Source organism: Haliotis rufescens, unplaced genomic scaffold (assembly GCF_023055435.1).
Source record: "Haliotis rufescens isolate VD_foot unplaced genomic scaffold, xgHalRufe1.0.p SCAF_23, whole genome shotgun sequence".
NCBI lineage: Eukaryota > Metazoa > Mollusca > Gastropoda > Lepetellida > Haliotidae > Haliotis > Haliotis rufescens.
Window position 1 is genome coordinate 7,963,994 of NW_025963924.1, and position 21,357 is coordinate 7,985,350.

The 21,357-nt window shown below is 39.3% G+C and overlaps 1 protein-coding gene across 2 annotated transcripts; it reads left to right on the forward strand.

Moving 5' to 3' along the window:
* Positions 1–507: 507 nt before the first annotated feature.
* On the forward strand, positions 508–19,483 carry LOC124151820 (monoacylglycerol lipase ABHD6-like). Of its 2 annotated transcripts, none has more exons than XM_046524461.2 (9): positions 508–655; positions 5,512–5,714; positions 8,710–8,872; positions 10,360–10,473; positions 11,493–11,625; positions 12,063–12,226; positions 13,131–13,185; positions 14,006–14,100; positions 16,322–19,483. In XM_046524461.2, exons 2-9 carry the CDS (start codon positions 5,527–5,529, stop codon positions 16,484–16,486), a joined length of 1,077 nt encoding a protein of 358 aa, XP_046380417.1. In that variant the 5' UTR covers positions 508–655; positions 5,512–5,526; the 3' UTR covers positions 16,487–19,483. The 2 variants fall into 2 exon arrangements, with proteins under 2 accessions (XP_046380417.1, XP_046380418.1); XM_046524462.2 differs by lacking the exon at positions 508–655 and adding an exon at positions 848–1,118.
* The last annotated feature ends 1,874 nt before the right edge of the window (positions 19,484–21,357 follow it).

Sequence of the window (21,357 nt, forward strand, 5' to 3'; positions counted from 1 at the left end):
ACTATCAATCGGCAACAGTCCGGACTAGTACAAGCAGCCACACACACACACACACACACACACACACACACACACACACACACACATGCATAAGTGAAATAATCTTGGACGTGACGTTGAACCCCATTTCACCTCACCTCACCTTTCATTAATTGTATTTCGCCCACCTATTCGGTTATTTTTGGGGAAATCGGTAAACTATGTAGGCCTAATAAAAAAGAGGGCCCTTGTTCAAACATTCCCCATATCCAGTGTATTTTATTTCCATACTTTGACATAAAAGCTAAACAGGGAGTCACATATCTTTAACTCCATTGTTATACAATTAGTGTGTTTACAAAAGTAATTATATATATATAAATCCCATGCGAATATCAACCCATTTTCGAGCAAAATAATGCATTGACGTAACTGTTTATGTGGCATACACTATTAATATTTCGATTGACGTTTGTTTACTTTAAGCACACATCTGAAACCACTGACGAAATGGAAATCGATTTGCTGTGATCAGGGGAGATAACCCATACAAGCACCTGTTGTAAAACAGGGCGGACGACACCATGGATTACCGCAAGCTGATAAGTCATACGATGTGAAGAAAAGCCGTCAACTATGAGGGTTCACTTGGTGTGTTAGCGTAGCGTATCAATTGGTAAGTTTCATTCACTGATGGAGAATACAGCTTTCAGGTAGCACACTCTGGTTCATTTCCTGTTTCAGTCAGTCGTCGTGACTTTCTGTCACAAGTCTGCAGGTAGCGGCGATCATTGTCAGCTCAGTCGTGGTGTTTACAAATGAATATTGAATCGTTAACATGGTAGACAAATATTCTTATCACTGACGCATAAACGATTATCTAGATCTAATAGCAGTGTTATTCAACCATGGATGTTTCACATAACGCGAGTTTATATATAAACAAGCGTGGTCCGACAAATGGACTTTGAACCCAACGTACAGTCAGGCGAGGTGACTCCACAAATAGACTCGCTGCTTACTAATCTGTAATCACCAAATCGGTTGTGGCTTCGGGAGGGACAAGCGGTCAGCAGTACGGTGAATGACTGTCACACTGGCCAGTTTATTTAGATCTAGTCTTCACAAAAGTTTGACAGGTAAGTTTCAATTTAGAAAACAAGGGTCAGTAAAATCAGTTGGATCTATTTTTTTATTTATGTGAATTGTAAAACGGCGATCCAAAGGGCGTTTGCAAACACGATTTTAGACTATTGATTTTGTTTGACATTTCAAAACGCATCCAATCATGTAATATTCCACTGTGTATTTATTATGTCAATAGCTTCAGGTTCTAATGGGAGACGAGTAGGCTAAAGCTGTTATATTGGTCAATATATATAAATTGATACAGTATGTGAGAATTTGGTCAAAGTAATAATCATTGTATTTGGAGTTAGTACAGCTACTACATCTAGATATAATCAGGAGATACACGAGACTAGGTCTAAAATCTAGTCTCTGACATGAAAATATTTCACAGATAAGAAACAGCTAGTTGTTAAATTATCTCAATAAGGTATAATATGACAGAGCCCATGCAGAAACTATACCGTATGCCATGCAATAAACACCTAAGACGCTCTCAAAATTAGAATTAGGGGGCTCTTATTAAAATATAATTTTGGTATAAAAAAAAATAGAGTGTAAAGATTGTAAATTTCGTGGTTTATGGTGATAGCCTGAAATGATACAAAAGAAAAGTCTGGATGTGTTATATATAGACAACAGATATATTTTCCAGAATTCAATTGCCCATAATTAAGGGTGTATTTAAGACATGAGTGTGTATTATACACTAGCCAATGTATTAGCAAATATCGCCGTGGTTGCTTATTAGAGCTGAGCGCTTATTACATCAAATACAGTATTCATTTCGATGAAACTTCAGTTATCTATGCTTTCATGGGTGGTATTGGGCATTTTTGTTTCAGGGTCAGTATGACCTACAGTGTGTTTCAATTAAGTGCTGTCTAAGACAAAACTTGGGCTGTGGTTACCATGCAGGGGTGTGTGATGATTTGGCCAAGGCAGAGACCATATAATATTATATGGTCTCTGGCCAAGGTCATCAACACAATACATCAGGGTCTAACTCAGATTTGATACTGTTGTCAGTGCTAATGCTGTATTCTAAAATGTCATCAAAATCATGAATATGACGAATATAAAAAAGTTTTCATCTGAATCTTGCCAAGATGGACCAGTGTTAAAATGTTTAGAAACTTTTAGTGAAAATGGATAATTTGTTTGGAGCTATCAACTGACTATGGTCATTTGACAAGACACATTATGGATACCAACTTCCATATTATACATGTTATTAATGTACATGTTAAGGGCTACATTTTTCCTCTTCACTAGTAGCATGACAGAGTGGGAGAACATGTTTATATATAATGTTCTCCCTGCCAATATGTACATGTTATACATATTTTTTAAAAAGTGAAGCCATTTGTTGCAAGTTTGAACATGTTAAAGTTGCTGCATAATTAACATGATACAGATACAGTTAAGGTGAAATTAGGTTTAATGTCACGTCCAAGATTATTGCACGTATATAGCGACGTGCATGCACGTGTGTGTGGCTGTTTGTACTTGTTCGGGACTGATGCCGATTTATGGTGCTAGCCTACTGAGATACCATGCCGCAGTTTAACATGAATACCCCACTCAGACACAGTATACTGATTCCGAGCCGACCAGTCATTGTTTTAGCCCCTTCATGCTGCGTGCCAGACAGGGTAACGACAAGTACCATCTTTTAACATCTTTTGGTATGACCTGTTCTCTGGGCAGACGCTCTACCACTAGGCCACAAAAGCAGGGAGACATACTCTTCCAGTATAAATTACAAAACACAACCAGTCAACCAGAAGCTTTTACTGTTATCACACTGAGTTCCCAGAGACTCGCTGATGATAGATGAAGCGTGTATTTATCAGGAAATTATCATCTTGTAAAACATCTTTGCGACTTCATGTCTTTTGAAAGGTCTGATCCTACTGATTGAAAATATGAAAGCAATGTTTATCACATTACTTCAATAATGCTTAATAAATAATTGCTTAATTTAAAATTAAATAAATTGCAGGCCGTAAGTGCCTGCTGAAATTTAAGACTTATCAGCCCGAGAACAAATCTGTCAACCTCAGGCCTGCAGGCCGGTTTCTCTTTCAAACACTGCTCTCATCCTGTCATTCATCTGATAAATAGACAAGAAGTAGCTATGAAGCATTGTGTTTATATTATAAACAAGTTCTAATCCATTATATTCCTTGTCATATATATTCAACTTCTAAATACCTATGAAGACTCTTTATCAACTGATCAATTTTGTCAACATCATAGACCACGTTTATCAACAAATCAATAATCTACACCACTTTACATTATGGCTAACATTAACAATTGAAACCTGTTAACCTTAATTCAGTAGCATCCAGCTGGTTGTACCATGTATACTGTAGTACATATATTATCTCTTATTTCATGTAGGGGCCATGGGTGGCCGAGTCGTCTCAAGGCACCACGATTTGCTGTGCAGAGTTGCCTTCCTTGGGCATGCTAGAAACCCATGATCAACATGATCAAAGGTTCAAATCCCGGTTAGCCGAGACTCAAGGCTGATGTTATTTTTTTAAGTACATAATGACCTCATGCAGAGTCTGTATTTGTTTTATTATATAATAAGGAAACAAAAACAGATCAACATCCCAAACTATTTTAGTTACAATAACGTTTGGAGGTTCTAACAAACGGAGACAGCTTACAATATTAGGTTTGGGGAATACCACTTCATTTCCTGGTAAAACCCATTCTATTTTTAGTAACTCAACTTCTCAAGCCAATGCTTTGAGGTTATAATATAGCAGTTTTCATATCCCACATCAACCCAAGACCCCCATATCAGTCCGAGGACTGAAGGCCAGTCTGAGGACTGACATGGGGTCATATAGTAAGCTTTTTATCATATACCTTAACATCAAATACACTTTCACCTTGTTTGGAAGACATTGTCATGGGAAAGCTAGCCGAGCAGATGACACCCTTAGGGGTGTTACTCTAATTTCGCCCAGGATGATATCCATATCGCACGCCCATATAAAATGCATTGATAAGCCATATCAGACCAGCAGGGGGTATAATAATGGTCTGGCTATTACACCCCAGTGATAATTATGACCATCTGTATGTTGGCATATCGTAATGCAAACAGTGTCATATCATTGATAGTACAAAACAAATGAGATAATTTACGCTATCATATATCATTCTGTTGAAAATTGTGATGAACAGGTTTCTCCATCGATAATGGATGATGAGTGGATGACTGGTTTAGTGGCAAATGTGAGTTTTTATTCCCCGCCACGAAGTGGGGCGGGGGATATTTGAATTGAGTTCGTCCGTCCGCTTCTTCTCAATGGGGACAAGTTTTCTCAGAAACTATTGAAGTTAAATGAATGAAAGTTTGCATGCTTATCTTAGAGATATTTGTCAAGACTGAGTTCGAAAATTGGTCCTTTCAATTAATTGTTTGCAGAGTTGTGGCCTTCGATCCATGTTATTTGTACAATGTGGGCAAGTTTTCTCAGAAACAGCTGAAGTTAGCTTATCTAAGAGATACTTATTAAGATTGAGGTATTTTTTCCAGAGAAAGGGCCTTTTGTGTGCATTTATTTCACATTTAATTTTTTTTTCAGATGACAAAAAGCGGCCCAAGTGCCTATCTCTTCTTAAGGCTCCATGTAGCTCTGTTTTATAGATTTTGTTCACTACTATATGAACAAACAAACTTCTAATGTGCCTCGTGATGGGGGATAGTGATAACGCTGTTTTCTTGTCCTTTATACTTTGGTACCTGTAAACACATGGTAAAGATAATGGTTTCTACCTAATCAAAATGGTCCAATTGACATATATGAATATTTAAAAAAGAGATTTAGCTTTACATTGTTGTGTCTTGAATGCAATTTAAAATATCTCTGAAACTAAAAACTAAAAAAATAATTAATTTGTTTTTTTCAAAATGACATCTTTTTCTAATGTGCCTGCAAAAGGCACTTAGTTTGGAATCCATTATCCTGGATAAATCTCTATACCTATGATACAACAATTCAGATACCTATGATCGTGGTTTTGATTCATAGATTCTCCTTGATTTAAATTTTCTAGGTTTGTCGGCACCATACCCATGTTTGTGGGTTTCACCGAGTGGGAAACGACTAAGACCTGTATCACTTCTGGCTTTTTTCCCACATTAAGTTTGTGTTCCCTGATATAACTGAAATACTATTCCAACTAGTATTAAGTGCAACTCACTCACTCACCTACAACTCATACTCGTGTTTGCTGAAATTGTATTTTATCACTGATCGATTTATGCATGATAACAACGGATAAAAATGAAATATTTCAGCTAATAATGGATATTAGCGGCATCAAGAACTCATGGTATATAAACAAAAATAACATTGTAACATTCCCCTCCAGGGTTTGTCTTCTGCTATGCTGAACGAGAACCACAGAGACCTCACTAACAAGATGTCGGACAGTGACTTTATCGGAGTTCTGGGGGTGACCAATGTCTCCGATGTTGCCATGACGATCACCGTGGCAACTGTCAGTCTGTACCTGATGATGGGTTTGGGGGTGTACCTCATGTGTCCCAGCCTCATCCTCCAGGTGTATTTCAAGTAAGTCCACTTTGGTTAGTGACAGAAGAATATAGGCAACAAAGCAGCGGTAGAAACTAACGTTTTAGCTGACTTGTTTGATGCATGTCATCGTATCCCAATTGTGTGGATTGATGCTCACAATGTCAGTTACTAGATTGCCTGCTCCAGACTCGATTATTTACAGACCGCCGTCATGTTAGTGAGTGAGTATTGTTTTATGCCATTTTTAGCAATATTCCAGCATTATCACAGTGGGGACACCAGAAATGGGCTTCACACATTGTACCCAAGTGGGGAATCAGACCTGGGTCTTCGACGTGACAAGCGAATGCGTTAACCACCAGGGTTCCCCACCACCGTCATGTAGCTGGAATAATTGCCGAGCGCGGCGTTAACTAACAACTGTGTTCCAGCTGGTTTTTGTAACTGCCTGTCCTCGTGGACTGGCAACTCTAAAAATTACCAGTCCCCTCCTAATTTTTGTCAGTCACAACTTCAACAAATAAAAAAGCCTATGAAAATGACCTTGTTATATTTCTTTCAACATCATGTTCAATGCAATGACATCATCTCTGAATTAACTCAGTTAGATCTACACATCATTCACACAAAGTGCAGTCACAATTTTCTCTCTTTTTATAATATTTCAAGACGAAGTCACTACAAATATACTTATAACCTTGAAGCAAATGTTATTCTGATGGTAACAGACAAGCTGACTTTGTTCGAAAAATATACTTATATGAATATCACAGATTTATAAGGTACTTTATTTGCCATTCCACAGGGACTGAGTGGCATGACTCACCGGTCCAGGCCTAATCATGCTAATTTTTCCGGTAAAAAAATGGTAATTACCGGTAAACGGGAACACTGTAACAAACAAACAAACAAACAAACAATCTCCATAAATTTAGCTACATGTTTCAGACTGGGTACTATATATCTGAATGTACGAGTTGCTCGCAAAATTACCTCTGAAATGTTTTGATTATTTAGACTTAAGTAAAGAAAAGGATGCCATTCTGAGTCTTGGGGATGCAGAAGAGTATGAAGCATTGTAACTAGTCAGAAGTATTAATTGCATGTTACATGTAACTAACATTACGTTCTGGTAAGAAATACACTCAAAGTTAATTGTGTCAGTGGCTGACTATCTCCAATATAACAAAATCTCAATCTCTAATCATGCTAATAGGTAGAGATGCTATACTGTAAATGAATATGTATCACAATACCGGCTTATTGTGTTTTTCTAAATCATGCATATCTTTATCTTGTTGGAAAAGTTTACATACCGTATTCAGCGTAATAAGCGCCTTGGCGCTCTCAAAATTTGAAAAAAGGGGGCTCTTATTAGAATATTATTTTGGTGAAAAGAAACAAGAGTTGAAAGAACGTAAATTTCATGGTTCAAGCTGACAGCCTGTAATGTTAATATAGGACAGATATATTTATCCAGAATTTAATTGCTCATAATTAAGGGTGCATATAACACACGACTGCATATAATACAGGCCTCAAAGTTGCGACTAAAACTAAAGCGGAGCGCTTATTAAGTCGAATACGGTGACAACAATGGACACGTCAAACTGAAATTATGAAAACTGTTTCCCATGATAATAAAAGAGAAGCTATACTCGCCGCCTAAAGAAATGCGAACAATAGAAACATATAGAGAAGTATGTACTTTAAGAAGAGATGTTTCCATTGTGTACCAATTAATGAAAAAACTTACAATCAGTCAAGTGTTTCCACCGAGTGTCTTATATATATATTTCATATATTAACCAACATGTCATGTATGGTGTTCGCGTTTCTTTTGGTGGTGAGTATATTTGCAACCTGTGTCCTGTATATAATGTGTCTACTACGAGACTTTTGTCGTACTTGTGACCATAGCAACATCCAACAACATACAAAGTTGTCAAAAATGTGCAGGGGAAGTGACTGTTCGGGTTCCTAACCAATTACAGATGACAGAATGCATAATACATGAATAATTATTTCAATAAATTGTGATACGATATTCAGGCCAAGACCCATCGCTACTAATAAGTGTCATCAGTAATATTCTTGGATATGAAGTGAAACATAAGACCATAATAAATTAATTGCTAGAATATCATCCCTGCCCTACTCACGCTCTCCCCCTGCAAAAAATTAATTTGATTTCTCAGAGTGAAATGTTTAGAGCACTGTAACGACATCAGGTCAATTTTATGTTTACGATATGCCGTAAACTGGTCTACAACAGACTCTCATTGTGTGCCTGCCTATTATTATTTGCCTGCTTTCTTGTCAGAGTCTATGAGTCTTATGGAAATCATCAAGTTTGCTTGTGTTAATGTCAGTTGAGGATAAATTCATGAACACACAAGTAAAAGCTAGGGCAGGGAAAATGAAAATAGGTTTGACACAGGTACAACCGACTGCTACTGTTGAAATCAATGTTTATTTGTAATCTTTGTTATTTCATTCACCCTTTTGTTCATACCAAAACCAAGGTGTCCACTCTTCAACCTAAAGAGACCTGTGAAGATCCGGGGTAGAATAGGTCTTCAGCAACCCATGCTTGTTGTAAAAAGCGATTATGCTTGTCGTAAAAGGCGACTAACGTGATCGGGTGGTCAGACTCGCTGACTTGGTTGAAGCATGTCATTCATTGCTTGGATCGATGCTCATTGTGTCAATCACTGGATTGTCTGGTCCAGACTTGATTATTTACAGACCGACGTTATATAGCTGGAATATTGCTGAGTGCGGCGTTAAACAACAAACAAATAAACAATACTTAAAGACAATATACAAACAATATAAATCCCCCCCCCCTCCCCCTCTATATTTGAAAAAGAGAGTGGATGATAATCTAGCAATTAATCTATCCATTATTGCCTCATTGCTGGAATTTCCCCTGGATAGATAGTTAGACCAAGGTAAATCCCTCACAATGCAATCACTACGTGTCTACATGTTGGGTGTGTTCGTGACTGGTTTTGTTTGTCTCTGACAGATTTGCAGTGCTATGGAGTGGTATGAAGGTGAAGTTCGCGTCTCCTGACGGCAAGTTCCACTTCTGCTACGGAGAGAAGGGCCATCAGCGTGAGGGTAGTGTCAGCCTCCTGCTGCTTCACGGCTTCACGGCAGACCACTTCATGTGGACGCCAGTAGTGAAGGTGAGGACCGCTTGTTATCCTCTGTCATCACACACTACCTTAGTTCCAGAGGGCCAAGGGACACGTGTGGCCTTGTTATCTAAGGCACTGCAGTTCATTCTGCAGAGTTGCTCCTCTTGGGCATGCCCGAAACCAATGATTGTTGGTTCAAATCCTCGGTTTCCGCTGATTATGTTTCAAGGTTTGTCAGCACCATAGCCGTGCTCGTGAGTTTCACCAAAGTAGGAAACGTCTAAGACCTGCATCACTTTGGGCTTTTCTCTCACATTAAGCTGACACACCGTGATATAGCTGAAATACTGTTTAAAACGGAGTAAACCCAACTCACTCACTCACTCTACATGCTCTAGAGGGTCATAAATAGAGGTTATCACGCTTGTGTGTTTGGGGATGGTAAATATCCTGTATTAGGAATAAACACTATGTATTTAGCGAGCTTTGGCGAGCTAAGAACATAGTGTTTATTCCTAATACAGGATATTTACCATCCCCAAACACACAAGCGTGATAACTTCTTTATCATATAATGTCATTCTTCAATTCTGTGCTTGAAAATCGCTTTCCTTCTCTCACAAACATTACCTAATCATTGCAATTTTTCCTGGAATGTGCGCATGAATATATATTACATCGGAGGATAAGTGATGTGTCAGTCAGACAGTGACAGTAGCCAATATGGTTCCAACAGAAACTAGTTTCTTATACACTAGCATAACTACATATATGCAATTGCCTACACAAATTGTTTTACTTGCCTTTCGCGATAATCCATCGGTCTGTCTGATCGAGTAACTGCCATGTATCAAAGGGAAGCTACTCTAACCCTAGTCTATGAAACGTATGGCCACAGTCAGACTTTGTTGACAGTCGGCCTGTATTGTCATTATGAAGTGCAGTCAGATGTACACACAGCGATAAACATGATAAAACGAAACAAGGTAACAATTCGAACATATTTCGACCAAATCCAACTGTTTATTATATAAATTTGTGGAAAAGGTTTCAAGCCGCAGAGGTCTACAAGCACAGATATTGAAAGTGATCCCGCTTGGCTGGTGCCCCCAATAAATTGTTTAATTATTTCGCAGTTATTTCCAAAGTTGCCAAAACTTGTAAAATGCCTTAGCTACGTCACATTTAGACACTGGTTTTCAGTATATTAGACTATTCTTTTCATAATGATAGCAATTATCCCAGTAGTTTCTCCAGATTCCTGATGGCTAATTCTGACTCAGTCGCCGAATGACAAGGGCTACGCCATGTTTGTTTATAAACTGTGAAAGTAGTCCCTACTTGACCTTTGATATTTGCATCTCTATACGCATATGACCCCAACGGATATTGTTTCTATCCGTGGGCTTTATCCTGTTGAGAAGCCAACCCATTATATGATAAAGAACCCTTATGTGGCCATCGACTAATTGTTCATTAGCATTGTGAAAATTATTTTGGGCATAATTTAATCCTTTAATCTCTTGTTTGGTCAGCGCATACCGTCCAGTGTGCATGTCATTGCCATGGACAGTCCAGGTCATGGTGGCAGCAGTGAACCTGAGGAGGGCGACCTTGACTACTCCTCTCAGGTCAAGATGATCAGGCAGGTCAGTGGCCTAGCAAGGCAGGGGTCATCTGTCACTAAAGTGGGAGTCCCTTTTGATACAATGATTGCCGTTCCATGTTGAGCATTGGTCAGAAATGTGTAAAATGTGGTGGTTTGGATATTTTTGATTTTGTTGGTGGATGTGAAGATTGAGTGTGGATGGAGGTAAAAGTGATGTTTCTGGGAGCATGACAGTAAGTGTTTTTAGGCTGTGGAAAGGGCAAGACTGTTTTGGGATCGTGAAGATAAGGTACTAAGTAATATAGATATAGGATGAGTGACAGTACTTTATCGTGATATGGAGGTACAGTTGAGAGAACAATGGGGTAACAGCCATATTGTTCTCACAACTGTTTCATGTCAAGTCCTGTCACAAGACCTCTAGCTGTCTTAGAGCACACCCAAGTACTCCAGTCCCATGTCAGTAATGTGTATACTATGAACATGATGAACAGTTCTGCCAACCGGCACTTTTCACTTGGTGCCGTTTGGCTCAGATGTCCACGCATCTCAAGTGGCACTCTTGTTTGAAGAGTACATCATCGGGGATATAATTGTGCTATGCATGACCCAAGTGACACACAGTTATTGGTTCAGCCTGTGAAGAACAGGGTTAGAAAATGCCTTCAGCAACCCATACTTGCTATGGGTTGGATGGTCAGGCTCGCTGACTTGGTTGATGCATGTCATCGTATCCCAATTGCGTTGGTCGATGCACATGTTCTCAAACACTGGATTGTCTATTACAGACTCGATTATTTACAGGCCGCTGTCATGTAGCTGGAATATTGCTGAGTGCAGCCATAAACAACAAACAAACCTTGCTTTGGCTGTATATTGTACAGGGGATTCAGGGTTAGAATATGTCAACTGGAACCTGTGTGGGTCGATAAGAGGCGACCAAATAGATAGAGCTACAGAGACATGTATGCACACAGACATGCATGCACACACTCACAGAAACACACACTCTATCAGCATTGAATCCAGCTGTTGAGATTCGAATCTTGCGTTTTCCAGTTTGTGGAGTTGATTGGCCTAGACAAGCAGCCATTCCACATCGTCGGTCTGTCAATGGGCGCAGCCTTGGGGGGATTGTTTGCTGCAGAGTACCCACAGCTGGTTAAGAAACTGACCCTCTCATGTCCATCCAGTAAGTGACCATCTCAATGGTATCATGATTTTCATTTAGAAGTAGTCAAATCATTGTGGCTTTATAGTTTGGTTTAACCTTTATATTTTGGAGCAAACTGATTGGTCATGTGTTCACACATTACAGGGAAACATACCATGTGTGTGTTATTATCAATTATATTCCAACTTTCATCATGGCTGTCATTGTAGCTATATTGAAAATTATTACCAATTGTACAGGGAAATCTTAGTCCAGAAGACCACATTTGTGTATGCACATCTCTATGAAAGTGCAATAATTTCACCACCCTCTTAATCCAGAAACCATCATGGATTATAACTGAATCTTTATTTACACATCAAACACATCTAAATTCAAATAAATTTAAGTATTTGAAGATTTGGCTATAATCCCCAAATTGACTATTTTTACAAAAGTGCATATTTTCTTTTCAGTGATCACTCCAACGCCAAGTCCATTTGCAGCAGAACTGAGACAGCATCACGAAGATGGCAGGGACTTTGATGTCACAAACTGCATCTTGTTGCCACAGAATGGAGCCGAGGTGCAGGAGATGCTCAACTTCAGCAGATTTTACAAGACTTACTTCCCTTACCAGGTACTTACCTCCCTTTTTGGGACACCTGGCAATTCCACTACAGGCCCCGTCTCCCCATGATACTTTTTACACAGAAGTCAGCAATATCATGGCGGCCTGGTAGTAACATCTGCATCTGCCAAGTCAGTTATTGTTTCATGAGGAACATCTCTTGCTGACAGGGTACAATGAAAAGGAATCAACCCACTGCTTGTGTGCATGTTGCCATACCCAGAAAAAGAACTGAATGTTCTTTTATGCCACTGTTAGCATAGGAGCAGTCTGTAATGGCCACCGCTTGGACCAAGCTGTGTGTGCGGCATGATCAACAATCCCAAGCTGTCGGGGATGATGAGTGAGTGAGTGAGCGAGTATGGTTTTACGCCGCTTTTAGCAATATTCCAGCAATATCACGGCGGGGGACACCAGAAAAGGCTTCACAAATTGTACCCATGTCGGGAATGGAACCCGGGTCTTCGGCGTGACGAGCGAACGCTTTAACCACTAGGCTACCCGACCGCCCCTCGGGGTATGATGACACCAGCTTGTTGATGTAGTTATGCCTGATTTGTTTGTTTGTTTGTTGATTAACGCCGCACTCACCAATATTCCAGGTATATGACGGCGGTCTGTAAAATAATTGAGACTGGACCAGCCGATCCAGTGATTGACATAATGAGCATCGACCCACGCAATTGGGATCGATGGCATGTATCAACCAAGTCAGCGAGCCTGACAATCCGATCCCGTTAGTCGCCTTTTACGACAAGCATAGTCGCCTTTTACGGCAAGTATGGGTTGCTGAAGACCTATTCTACCCCGGAATCTTCACGGGTCAGGTTATGCCTGAAGCAACATGTTACCATCACAGTTTGGTGCTCCTGTAGTAGATGAGGCTTGTAACAAGGGCTGCTCTTGGTTGCAGATTTTACAAGGTGCTGCTGATATACGGAAAAAGAAGAATGATTTCTACTTGAAATGTAAGTCAGTTTGTATTGTTATAGAAGCGGCTGCTAGAAAATGGACTCATGCCACTTGATTGTGCCATTGATCTACCAACAGAAGTGTTTTCCATTTGAAACTTGATCATTGTTATGTCAGTATAGAAAATGACAATCTCATAAAAATCAGATCTTAGTTCTCGCTGCCGCTAAACAAAGAAGATCTGATGACATCCCTTTACGAGATTTGTGTTTTTAGCCCATGGACTTAAATAAATAAATCAGTTTAGCGTGATTCCCAGGCTATTGGATGTTTTGGAACGTGGAATGGGGTATTTAATGACACATAAGCCAGGACTTAATTTTGGATGAAATATGATAAAACCTGTTTAAGGCCCAGGGCTTACACATGTGCAATGCTGGTACTTTGATGTTCCTTGTCATTTGGTTGGTGATGGGTAGCTGGGTTCCTTTCCCCACATAGGCAGAAAGTAGGGATGGAACGAGTACAAATTTAATACAAGGGTACGCGACTCTATATTACCCCACCCAGTCTCAAGACTTGGGTTGAAAATGTCTGTCTACTGGAGCCCTGGCAAAACTATTTAGATCAAGTATTAAACAATCGGCTCATGCATACACTGAAGTTGACTGAAGTTTTATCTTTACCTTGTTTACTCATAAGTGACTTGTTGTGTAACCATACAGTTTTATTGTTATTGTTATTAAACAATGTATCACCTGACTACAACCAGTGTGAACCTTCTCCATCACTCATGAGATTGTTGAACTGTGAACTGAATATGCAGCCATATGATGATGATATCTTGATGGTGATAGTTGATATTTTCTCCTTCAGTATTCCTCTGTATTACTCATCAACGCAATACTCTCGAGGACAATCTGGAGAAAGTGAAGGTCCCTGTGCAGCTCATCTGGGGGAAGGAGGACAAGGTAGGTAACTCTGCCGGATATATATCGCAACATGTCGAAGGTGAAGGTCCCTGTGCAGCTCATCTGGAGGACAAGGTAGGTAACTCTGCAGGGTATATCTTGCGACATGTAGGGAGTCAAATTGCAGCTAATCTGGGGGACAAGGTAGGTAACTCTGCAGAGTTTTTCTTGCCTGACAAGTAGAAAGTAAAGGTTACAGTGCAGCGCATCTGGGGGACAAGGTGGTAACTCTGCAGAGTTTTTCTTGCATGACAAGTAGAAAGTAAAGGTTACAGTGCAGCGCATCTGGGGGACAAGGTAGGTAACTCTGCAGGGTATATACCGTGACAAATAGAAGGTGAAGGTTACAGTGCAGCTCATCTGGCAAGCTCCCTATACTATCGCCACCACCAATCAAAGCTCCCCACTGTGATACATGGCTACAACCATGCTTGGAGTTGAGCTCGCCTGCTAAATTATTTTCTTTGTTTATCAGTTTGAATTTCTGTTTCATTTACAACTATCATGTAATTGGTATAGTAAGAATGTAAGGGAGAAAGTTGGTTGATTTTCTGTTCGTCTGGAATCTCAAACCAATCCGATCAAACAAACAAAATGGTTAATTTATCTGGGAAATATGGTCAGTCGTAAACATTTTAAAAAATAACTGTGATGGCATTCCCAAAGACATTAACAAAAGTATAAACGTTACTACATTTTGGGTTAGAAGACAAATTTCAAGATTCTTGTAATGGTGGCAGCGATGTTACCGAGAGTGTAGCGAAGGTGTCACGGACTGGGAAGGAGCTTGCTCATCTTGTGACATGTAGAAGGTAAAGGTCACAGTGCAGCTCATGTGTGGGACAAGGTAGGTAACTGTGCAGGATATGATATGTTTAAAGCGGTGTGTAGAGAAGATGTCTTCAGTATAAGCTGTACACACTGTAATGTCCAGTCTCAGATGTCAGCTTTCTGAAACAGTTTGGCTTCATTTCTTTACCACCTTGATTCTGAAAATTCCTGGGAGTGTGAATTTCAAAGTATCAGAAAGAAATTAGATATGCTGGTTTGAATGCTTTGTTCATTCATACCAAGAAATTAGATGCCTCTGCATGGATTGGCTGATTACAAAGTTAATCAGATGCATCCTCCAATGGAGATGTTGTCAGATATTCTTCAGAGAGGTATCACATCAGAGTAGAAGGTCTGATTTTTCTGAGATTTTGTAATGTCAAACATCAAGGCGCCTCTGTTCCAGGGCAGAATCGGGCGGTCAGGTAGCCTAGTGGTTAAAGCGTTCGCTCGTCAAGCCGAAGACCCGGGTTCCATTCCCGATATGGGTACAATGTGTGAAGCCCATTTCTGGTGTCCCCCGCTGAGATATTGCTGGAATATTGCTAAAAGCGGCGTAAGACCATACTCACTCACTCACTCACTCCAGGGCAGAATCTGTCCCAGTAGCTCAAACTTGTGGTACACGTCTCCTTTCAGCAAAGTGATCATAGCGCTATGACTTCCTTATGCCCATGTTAGATTATTCAACTTACGAGAGCAATTCACTTTGATACCAAAAGATATTATAAAGTGGTACTTGGTAGCATTAATAGGATAAACAAGGACTGGGTCCACATGCACAAAGCGACCTTAGCACTACAATAATCATAACTCCCATACTTTAAGTTCATAACTTTAACATAGACTTACGATAGGCGTATCGCTAAGATCGCTTTGTGCAAGTGGACCCTGGTCTTTAAAACAGCAGCATGGTATCTCAGTGGGCATTGGACCAGACTAGTACAAGCATCCACACCCACACACACCTATATGCATGTTGCTATGTAAGTGCAATAATCTTGAATGCAACATTAATCCTAATTTCGACCGCCTCCGTGGTCTTGTGGTAGAGCGTCCGCCTGGAGAGTAGAAGGTCCGGGATTCGATCCCCGGCCGCCTCATACCAAAAGATGTTGAAAGATGTTACTTGTTGTTACCCTGTTACCCTTACTGTGTCTGAGTGGGGTATTCATGTTTAACTGCGGCATGGTATCTCAGTGAGCTAGCACTATAAATCGGCATCAGTCCGGTCTAGTACAAGCAGCCACACACACATACACGTGCATGCACGTCGCTATATAAGTGCAATAGTCTTGGACGTGACGTTAAACCCAATTTCACCTCACCTAATTCCAATTTCCCCTCCCCTCCTCACTACTGTTATTGTTATTTATTTATTTATTTTCAGATCATAGATTTGTCTGGCATAGATGCCTTGAAGACTGGACTGTCCAAGGTAGATCGTGTTGACATAATTCCGGAGTGTGGACACGCCATTACCCTCGACCAACCAGAGACCTACACACAAGTCATCATGGACTATTGGGCAGGAAGGGAGACAACTCACACGTGAAACATACTCTTGAGGATCTACACAATTGTTTGCTCAGGGTAGTTTTCTAGTCTTGAAGATTTTAGTTCAACTTTTTGTTGGAAGTTTTATTCATTTTTATCTCCAGGACATTATCTATCTGAATGTATGTTGGCAGTCAAAATGTAGAAGTAGTAATTTGTGTTTAGGAAACTCTGTGTTGCTGAGTAAAGGGTATATGTCTGTTTATGGAAGGGGACTTAGCAGGCTTTGCTATGACGGCACTATGGAAATACCCTCGCGCCCCTTTGCTGTGGTCTTTGGGGGCACATTTTATGGATTTGCTTTCACCAAAAGGTCCTCTTCCAAAATTGTTGATAAATGTGATGGTCAACAAAATAATTGTATTGTCACAAGCTGCCGGCAGTATGACAGAAATCTGCTGCCATCAGCAATCGAAGTATCTCAAATATTTAGTGATTTACTTAGCCAGAGGGAATGGTACCTTGAAGTATGAATGCTTTCTTGAAAATTGAATAATTGGCGTTTAAAGTAGTTTTGTCATTTAGGCTAAAAATAAAAATAGACTTGGTTCAAAAACCATCTTATATTTTTTAAAGCCTTATGTTGTAAAACTATGAGATGGGAAAGAAGACTCTTAGCATTGTTGGTCTGCCTGAAATATAACTAGCCAGGGACATCACACTAGGAGTTACTTACAAGCAGTAAATGTACACTGTATACAATGTACACTGTCCTAGCAATAGGGGCCATGGGTTTTATAAACTGGAAACAACAATGTGATGTTGATTTTCACGTTTATTCAACTACAGACATTGCAGAATGATTTTCCTGTTCTAAAACAACCAGTAAAATAAGAAAAGGCCTAAAAGCCAACTGTAATTTTGTGTTAAGTTTTTATTTTGTTTGGAATCAATCTACATCATCAAGGTCACGTTTACTTTTAACTAAATTCATGTCATGCCTGTTGTATTCTCTAAAATGTTTTTTTTTGTGAAAAGAACAAAATATGAAAATTAAAAAAGCAGTAATTTGAGATCATTTTTATCAGCTGATATAAATACTTGCCATATGAAATTATTCAAAGTTAAACAATTACTGTTGCAACCTGTCTCCTGCTAGCTGTCTTAGGTCTGATCATCCAGTGTGTTAGTTTGTGTCGGTACTTTCTGTCCCTGACTCATGCATGCATTTATGACACTGGACAGCATGTCACTTATTATGTGTATGTAATTGTTCTGCTGCAGTGTGAATGGATACTGACAAAGTACTTCTTTAACTTGAAAAGATGATCCTGAAAATAATTCCAGAGAAATGTTGAATGATGTATATTTTTACTTGAAATCAAAAGTTTTGATCTGTGAACAATAAATTCATCATCATCATCATCATCATCATCATCATCATCATCATCATAACATGAAATATTTTCTGCCAGCCAAATCATGTATAACCTGATAACAACATTGTATATATACTAGTCTCCTGTCTCAGAGGCCAAATGAAGTTCAAATAAGATGTTGCAAATCTTGTCCCTCATCCTGTATCAGGAAGTGCAGACTTGCTATGTACATTATAACTGTTAGACTGTGGGCACCTTAACCATGTTTGTGGATTCTGTCAAAGATCTTCGACCTGTAGGTTTTGTTCCAATGTTAAGCTGACTGGCTGCGCTACAAATGAAATACACATCTATGTGGCATTTGACCAAATATCCTCGCTTACTCTTGCGTCATTGGCTGTTGATATCTTTTCTCAACCATTTTCTGTATTTTGTGTATTCTACACATATGACTTGTCATCCGGCTACACACTTTATGTTTTCTTTGCACATCTATTTGTTTATCACAGATCTTTAATACTGGAACTAGTTTTAAGGACACAATGGCAGAATAGGTTCAGGGCCCACTTGCATGATGTAGTCTCTAGTGCTGTACTTTTTTAAGTCTACTTTAAAATTATGGAAGTTAAGATGATCTGAGCACTAAGACTATTGTAATTCTATGTTAAAGGATGGGAGCAAAGACGATCTTAGCACTAAGACTGTTGTTAGTCAATGCTAAAGTATGGGATTCTGGTCCTCAGTAACTTGGGCTTCTCTTTAAACAGTTATTAACAACCCATGAACCAAGTTTATTATGCATCCTTTCTCTGAAAAAGAATGGCCATCTGTTTTGTCCCAAAGTTGGGACATTATCTATAAACATTTACAACCTGAAATTCACCTATCTTTCTGTTGGTAGTTTTGTACTTGATTTCAAGTACGTTTTTTGTTTTGAAATAATCTCAAAGAAAACAATTGTCAATTATACTGTTGATGTTTTCTTTTACTGGATGCTGTCTGAAAACTCCTTGAATCCTTGAATAAAACATTCTGTTCATTTGGAAAACAAGATGGCTGAAAAATGCTGAATTGAATCTTTTTAAGACAAACAACTGTACGTTATGTATTAAGTGTTTCTGGTATATATTTGATATTTGCCCTTTTGTGTCTTTCAGTAATCACACGTTTCCTGAATATTTAATATTTATGTAGAGTAAAATCTGAGAAAATCAGAACCATATGAATCTGACAGTGGATAAAATTTTTGGATAACAACTTATTTTACTGTAATGGCAACGTTTTGGTATATATCCTTATACTGTTGTCAAGCTTGACAATGGTATAAGGATCTATACTGGAACATCCATAAATTATATCCACTTTGTCATCCGTCAACTTCTAAGAAACAATTCATATGAATCTGACTGGCAGCCAAATATACAGAAACACATCTGCAAGTTGATTATTTTTCTTTGATGATTTGTGTGGCCACTGCTTTGAACTACTAATATTGTGAAATTTAGACTGGTGAAATTTTCTGTACACTTGTCCCAGTTCCAGGAAACTTTCCATGGACCAAATACTGGCTTTCTAAAAGAAACTATCCTTCAGGTTAAAAAATCCAAAAATTGAGTGTTTATTTTCCAAATATATATCGGGCATAAGTCCATCCATTATCAATATTTCCTGGGTTTGAAAACACATTTTTTTCTCCAGTACCGATGAATATGTATGGCCACTTTGCGGCGTTGTCATTTTAAAAATTATTGCAATATGTATCATTTGAAAAGCTTCTCGCGTCATTCTGGTAATAACATGCAGTTCTAAGAATTAGATGTCACTGTTGCACTGTGTATCAGCAGTATATATTCATGGGTTATGGAGGGTTTTGTTGGTTTGGTTAAAAATGGACCTGTGATAATTCTATTTGGAGCGTAATTGGTTATATGATTGTTGATATACCCAAGGATAAGTACCTGACTTTTTTAGATGGGTTAGAGTGAGGTCTACTTCTGGCTTCACCATCTGCCTGGGAGGTTGGTTTGGTTGGTTTGTTGTTTTACGCCGCACTCAGCAATATTCCAGCTATATGACGGCGGTCTGTAAATAATCGAGTCTGGACCAGGGAATCCAGTGATTGACATCATGAGCATTGATCCACGCAATTGGGATACGATGACATGCATCAATCAAGTCAGTGAGCCTGACCATCCGATCCCGTTAGTTGCCTCTTGCGACAAGCATAGTCGCCTTTTACGGCAAGCATGGGTTGCTGAAGACCTATACTACCCCGGATCTTCACGGGTCGGGTAATGGAGGGAATAGTATTAAGGGTGAAGTTGGTAGGACTGATACTTTTGAGGGTTACTTACCTTCTGTAGTGTTGCTTTAATCAGATTTTACAGAATTGTATTTAATGTTTCCAAGTTTTCCAGCAATCTATTGATGCTATTGTGATACTTATGATGGTTTCTGATGCATTCTCATGTACAAATATGTTTGGCGGTATCCAGTTGTCTTTCAGAGTTACTTCCCTTGTCATGACTTCATGAGATGTTTTTTATGCTCAAATGTGTTCATCTCATATGCGTTCATATGATGGCTGATATTCCATGCAGATGTTGCTGTTCCATGAGTAATGGCGTTCCGTGTACACATCTGTGCAATAATGTAAATATACAATGTGAAAGATTGTTGTGTCAATAAATGTTTTATATGACATACTTGTCATGTGTGGTTTTTATTTATTGTGATTATTTCACTTATAAAGCGATGTACATGCACATGTATCATCTTTCCGAGTCAAGAGAGTTAACAGACTATTAAAGTCCAGTTTCCACCCTTGCCGAACTAGGCTAGTATTATGGAGTTACATTTTGGCTGTACTAACAAGTCTATGCATAGTTCAATTAAATTTATGCAACATAATCGAAAACCGGTTCGTAAACTGTCGTACAGATTTCGGTCGATTGCAGGATTTGCAAATCATGTGCACCGCCAACTCGTTGTCAACAGATATTTTCCAAATCTTTTCATGTTTTCAATCCAGGTGCTCACGTGATTTGATGCACTTTGTGATGTAAGACCCGTTTTATCACAATAGAGATCTTGATTATTGATCAGATCATCTTGACTGGGCGCCGCTATTTTGTTTGAAACAAATTCAAGTGATACAGAGGTGGAATTGGTCCATAGGAGATGTTTAGATGGACACGACTCAAAATAACCACTGGCTACGATCGAGCCCAGGAATTCCAGCTTAGTTCGGCAAGGGTGGAAACTGGACTTTTATAGTCAGTTAACTCTCTTGCCTCGAGAAGATGGCACGTGTATGTGTATTTGAACTAGTCTGTACAAATGCCAGTTTGATTGTGCTAGCCCACTGAGATACTATGCCACAGTTTAATATGGATACCCCACTCAGAATCCAGCCAGTTCTTGTTTTCCCCCCTTTATGCTGAGTGCCAGGCAGTGTAACAGCAAGTACCATCTTTTAATGTCTTTTCGTATGACGTGACCAGGGGATCGAACCACCAACTTACCCCTCTCCAGGCTCTATCCACTACAC